The following is a 6,500-nucleotide window of genomic DNA, read 5'->3' as shown; positions in this document are numbered from 1 at the left end:
ATTGAAGTCACCAACAATTAGAAATGAAATTCATCATACGAACGTTAATGCTGATTGCTCTAATCACACGGCCAATGCATGAAACACATACGGTATGAATCTTAAAACCACAAACTTTAAGTTGAACGGATTTGCATCAGAAAAAGCTGTTGTTTTCCCTTGTTTCTTATTCTTGGTTTTGGTGATGTGTTTACTCTGCCTCGATTACACAAGCAGGTAGCAGGAGAAACACATCGCCATAGTGGTGGATAACAACAAGTGCAAATTAACGGCTAAAAAAACTTGATAGTAGGTTGTTGTTGTATAGCTTGGCATGATTTCTGTGATTAATAAATGGACCTGCAGAGTGGACAAGTTGAGAGGTGATGATGATGAAACCATTTATCCAAGCACTTGGTATGGAAGAAATGGTTGCACGATAACAGCTCGCTCACTTGCTCCCCGGGTTCGAATCTGTTGAGGCAGACGCTGCATTCCTCCACCGCACCTGACTTGAACTGGGTGATCGAGATAGGCCTGCTCTTCCCGCCGGTTTGGTCTTCTAAGCCGCCCAGAACTGATCTCGCCACGTTTGCCACTGACAAGACGGTGTTCATCACTACAAGCATCCCTTCTGCTGGGCTCGGGAAACTCGATAGTCCCATTCCACCAACACACAAAAAACCCTCTCTTCTGCTCTCTCCCTCCTCCTTCCTCGGGATACAAAAAGGCAGGCTTATCCCTAGGCCTACGTGGTTAATTTACACAAGAAACTGACACGTCTGACCTCTCCATTATGCCACGTGGCCACTCAGATCTACTCTCCCGCCACCTTACCCCTTTTCTTTCTTCATTTTCCCGGATCTCCTTCATTCTACCTAACGACGCCGTTTTACTACTGCAGTTTGTAACCGACCACAAGGAAGTATCTATCTGATCTTGGCTTAACGAAGATGGAAGTAACGGTGGTCTTCTACCCTCTCTTCTGAAACTCTCTTTACATACGAATCAGTATTCGCCCGATCTTCTTGATTAGAGGAGGTATCATCGACTACTATGTTGATGATGAGTCCAAGCTTATAGTTTTATTAATTTATAAAATGTTATTTTTTATGGTGAATGGTATTCAGTTACCTTTTATGGGTGTGGTTCAGTTCTATCTTTTGATGGGTGGTGTTGAATCCTCTCTTCGAAGGAGGGTTGGTTTTACAGTGGATATTAATATCACTAGTCTTATGGGCGTGGTTCAGTTCCATTTTCTGATGGGCGGTGTTGAGTCCTTTTTTCAGAGGAGGTTGGTTTTAGGGTGGATATTAATCACTAGTCTTATGAGTGTGGTTCACTTCCATGTTCTGATGGGTGGTGTTGAGTCCTCTCTTCGGAGAAGGTTTGGTTTTACGGTGGATATTAATCATTAGTTTACAGTGATGAATCAGATTATAATGTTCCTTCTGAAAACTTGTGAAAACAGTAGATCTTTTCATAGAAGATTATATAACGACCAACAAACGAATAAGACGAGGGTATGCAAAAGCAATAGATCTAGAAATTCACAATCTTCCTTGAAAAAAAAGTTATTTAATTATCTTAGACTTATAACTATTATATCTTAATATCTATAGTAAATAAATGAAGATTGCATTAAAATGTGTGGTTCAATTTATTTCTTGTATTGGTAACTGTCATATCAAATTACATCTTCACGTATATGAATACTCCAAATTCCTATGTCAACAAGAGAAATCAACCCTTGTTGTGCAATGCCTAGCTAGACTAGTATTACCGTTTATATATATATCATCCAACTGTAAAGTTGTCAAATTCCGTGGTCTTCAAGTAATCCTTTTCGGCATCCTCCATCCGCTTCTGAAACATCTTCCATTCCAGGTGACATCTCTTCCTCACCTGCAAATCAAAACACATCCATGGATTAGCATACAAAAGCTTCAAAATTGTGATTTTCTCATAAGAAAAAGTTACCCCTTGCCATGCCGGTTGCCCATCTTTCCCTTCTCCCTGAATTTCAACAGAAAGTTGTTAAGAAAGAATAGACTGACACTGACACCAGATTTTCAGGCTTTACCTGGTCTCCTAAAGAAGGAACGCGTTGATGAACGATCCACTGAGCATCTACAACTCCTACCTTCATGTTTGCAGGCTGTTATATAAACCATCAATCATATATCCTGATTAGAACATACCGATACAAGGAGTAATGTCATGTATGGTATGTGATTAAGAACCTGGGCGCAGTTTCCAAGTGCTAAGTCAAGGCCCCATCCATGAACCAAGTCATTCTGTACCATATGCCATGCACAGCGCCAAGCATCCCGAGAAAACACTGGAGCCATAATCTCTACAAATCTGCAGTTAAACAACAACCTTAAGTTTGTTTAATGAAGATATGAATAATATCGTATTCGGAGCATTACCCTGCACACGGTGGTTTGTAAGGGTCTGAGCACCACCCAGGTTTCTCCTCAGTCTGTCTAATAGAGTTCGAGAAATACAAGAAAATCAGTAGATGACACAATAGATTAATGTTTAGTTGTGCTGTTCTTACTTGTGAATTTCCTGGCCATCTCTTCTTCGGGTCATTTCCCACATTATTCCACTTTCAGGGTCCAACCCAGGCTGTGAAATCTCCAACCCATGCTTTTTAACGATCTTGATGTATCTAAATCAGAAACATGATAAACAATCATTAACAGACACAATCTTAGAAGCATTTATTCAAGGATTCTTACTCTTCAGCGTCAAAATGCTCGACTCCCAAGTCTTCATCCCAAATAAAAATGTAGTCATAAGGCGCCACAATATCAGGATGAAGGAACCGCTTTGCAAACCACCATTTCGTTTGTTTCACAGCGCTCACATGGATAGCTCTCTTTGACCACTCAAACTCTTCCCATTCAGTCATTCCTCCGTCATAATGGAAGAGGACGATAGTGAAGTTCTCTGAGAACTACAGCATAATAGAAGCACACAAACTGATGAGATAAGCAAAGACATAAGCAAGGAGAAAAGATATTAACCTTTTTTACGGCTAAGTCAATATTATTCTTCTGAGCACGACCAACTGTAAAAGCTACAAGATACTTGGGCTTGCTTGGTAAGTCCTGTAAAGTAGAATAAGAGGACAAAAACATGAAATGATATATAATCTACAATTTTAGACCATGTCAAGCAACATATTCTTACCTCACTAGGATCACCCCATAGCCTGTGAAGATGAAAATCTGATTCTGCTACAATAATGCGCGGTGGCAGACTTTCTGCGCCTCTCGGATTGGATGGGATCCAAATCTTCAATCAAATTGCATAATAGATTAGTAAGATCAGACTAAAACAAGTCAAGAATATACATTAAGAAAAAACATGTTGCTATTGTTTCAATAATCAGCCACTGATTCATCTTTGGGAAGAAACACAACATTTCCACGACATACCTTTAGTGTATCGTTATGCTTCAGTTCTGTTGTTGACCTTTTACTTTCAATTTGGATCACATTTTGATCAGGAAGAATATTTGCTAAATGATTTCGCTGCAGTTTTCGTAGTAATGATCAAAACATAATGATACCAGTTTTAATGAAAATAATATGATTGGATTTGGAGGAGATTTAGAACAGAAAAAGGACAACTAGAAAGAAGAACATATGAAATCTACATACCGTGGCTGATTGTCGCATTCGAAAATTCATTCCCAGTGAAAAGCCACAAACTATTCCGAGTAACGCCACAACGAAAAGTTTCATCAGATCATTACGTTTTTTGCTGGATTTACTGCATTTTACATGCCACATAAACGTGAATTTTATGTAAAACTAGCAATCTAAAAAACAATATACCACTTGGAAATTAAGCATAGGGTTCCAGAAGTTCCAAACCTGTGACCAGTACTTCCCATGGTGGTTACAATATGATGTTTTATATCCAGATTGAGCGCCTACATAAATCACCCATCAATGCCTGCAATAGCAGAATAATCCATGAAAAACATAAAATTGCCCACACTTCAACATACATAACTGCAGTAACTAAAAGATCAGATGTTGATTTTTTTCTTAATAAAGATGCTATATATTGCATTTTCATGATGAGGTTTTCTTCTTCCTTAAAGAGGAATGACAAACAAAGAAATAAAATCAAACTCTGATATTTACATCACCAATTTGGGATATAAGTCTTTAATCTAGCTATTTTCAAAAGGTATGTGCTGAAAGAAGAATGATAACAATATCCACATGGATCATATAATTCATGTACATACCACAGCCTCCAACTGAAGGTTCTCTAATCAAACGAATGTTATCAGCCTACAAAATTGCTACAGAAACGCAAAATATGCATATCAAGAGCCAAAGGCATTCCTTCAGAAAAACTACACTCATACAAATTAATCATGTTCTAGTTCTACAACCAATCCTCCATTGTTGTCTTTACAGAAACTGGACAAATAAGCGACTAAAATTGCAAATTTCCTGAAGTGAAACACAGAAGTTCGGAGATCAAAGTTGGATACGAGCTATCACAAATGCTTTTTACTCAACGTAAAGTTATGTTGAAAACACGAACAAAATCGACAAACGCCTTCTAGATTTACAGAAATTTACTTCGAGTTTAACAAAATTTTATAGTTTATTTTGCAGAATTAATCACGAAAAACAAAGCTCCCTCTACATTCGTAATCAGAAAATATCAAAACAAAGCTCCCTTATAAACAACAAAAAAACGTAACTGAAAGATGAAGAGTGAACTCAAGCACGGAGTGAAAATGTATACAGAAACTCCATACCTAAGTACTCGGCATTATCGCAGCGTGGCTTGGGAAGTAGAGTTCGATAGGCAGAAAATTTGCGAGAAAACGAGAATAATCCACAAGGAGAATTTTGAATTCGGCAAGAAAACAATGCATCCGTCAGCACGAACGTGGTTAGGAAGCCGGAGATGAAGAGAGATAAACTTCTTCTTTAAATGTTGAAGGAAATGAAATGGTTTCGAAGATCGTCGGTGAAATGATCGGAGGGAATGAGTTTGGTTGAGAGTGGCAGAAAACTGGCGGAGTGTTCGCCGGCGGGGAATTTGCAAATGGGAAGAGAAACGCTAAAGACGACCAGGAAGACTGGACTGGTCATTTCCATTTATAATTTCCAAATATACTTAAAAAAATATTATTTTTTTCCTTTCAAAAAAAGAATCAATAATTTTTTTTCCGATAATACACGCTCGTTGATAAATCATAAATTTTCATATCGGCCGGGTTTGATCTACGATCCGTTGGCACATTCTATTTATTATTTATAAGTATTTTATTTTAAATAGATATTTTTTTATTTTTGAAAAACATATAATTAATTTTTTTTTTCATACTCTAACTTATTAAAAAATACACATTTTTTATAAAAAAATATATCTTTTAATCAAACAAATTTACAATTAAAAATCACCTTATAAAAAATAACCCTCTTTACAAATATACTTTTCAAAGAAACCCGTAATGATAATTATCTGTTTGGTTTACGACCGGTTGGGATTGGTCAAGCTGCTTTTCGGTTCGGATAATTTTTGACAAGTCATAGTAATGATAATTTTTTCGTTTGTTTGTTTGAAATGGTACATAAATATTTGGATGATATGAATGCGATATACGTAAATATTTGGAGGATACGAATGTGATATTGGCCATCATTAGTTTTTGCAGCTTGAAATGGTAGGTTATTTGTTAATCTTGTTTTTTTTTTTAAATAAGGAATTCTATGTTTTTCATATATATAAGATCACATAGAATGATACCATGAAGACAATCAAGTAATTAAAGTACACATTTAGCTAAAGGTAGAAACAAATATAATCTATTATAGCATGTTTCAACTGTTTTAATTGAAAAGGTAAATGCGTTATCTTTTTATTAAGGCAGAAATTTTTATCGAATCCTAAATTAAATTCATATACTTCTCAGTTTTATTATATAGCATTTCCTTTCCTGATAGAGTGTACCAAAAAAATTCTTTCTACTTTCCATTTTTTTTTTAAATTTATATATTCATTTTATCTTTTATGAATACACTTTATTTTTATCAAATACAATACTTATTTTCCCAACATACTTTTGTTAGAAAGAGACGGCATTCTCCGCTAATATGTTAATGATATAAAAAGTTGGGTTACAACAATGTAAAGCGGGTTGTAACCTAGTCCCCTAATGCAGTAATCAATAAGAGTCAAAATCCTTCTACAAAAATTCAAGAAAAGTGACACCTAAATTGCAATCAAAAGCTAGGGATGTCAAAGAGTCAGCGACTCGTTTGGGCTCCCTAAACACATGTCGGAACTAGCAATATCAGTTCCTAAAAATATAGCCTTCTGCCTAGAGAGAAGGTGACAACGATTCACAGGTTTACCTAAAAACTGACAAACAATAGTCGAATCAGTTTCCAAGTAATCCTCATGTACCTCTTTGACCATGCAAACCTAAAGTAGGAGATAACTCCCCAAGATTCCTCCTTCGGAACTAAACA

At 36.4% G+C, this 6,500-nt stretch overlaps 1 protein-coding gene across 1 annotated transcript; it reads right to left on the bottom strand.

Annotated features, from left to right (window-relative positions):
• Positions 1-1,292: 1,292 nt before the first annotated feature.
• On the bottom strand, positions 1,293-3,889 carry LOC141251145 (uncharacterized). Its single transcript, XM_073670253.1, has 14 exons — positions 3,870-3,889; positions 3,654-3,765; positions 3,387-3,524; positions 3,181-3,285; positions 3,015-3,098; positions 2,727-2,944; positions 2,543-2,656; positions 2,412-2,468; positions 2,223-2,343; positions 2,063-2,137; positions 1,960-1,995; positions 1,786-1,884; positions 1,676-1,704; positions 1,293-1,455 (listed from the first exon to the last, which is right to left on the bottom strand). The coding sequence occupies exons 1-14, from the start codon at positions 3,887-3,889 to the stop codon at positions 1,293-1,295; spliced, it is 1,371 nt and encodes a 456-aa protein (XP_073526354.1).
• Positions 3,890-6,500: the final 2,611 nt, after the last annotated feature.

Source organism: Phyllobates terribilis, unplaced genomic scaffold (assembly GCF_046119375.1).
Source record: "Phyllobates terribilis strain yellow unplaced genomic scaffold, ASM4611937v1 Scaffold_6734__1_contigs__length_42445, whole genome shotgun sequence".
In the NCBI taxonomy this organism is placed as follows: Eukaryota; Metazoa; Chordata; class Amphibia; order Anura; family Dendrobatidae; genus Phyllobates; species Phyllobates terribilis.
Note: the sequence above shows the minus strand (reverse complement) of the source record. Positions and strands in the feature narration are given on the sequence as shown.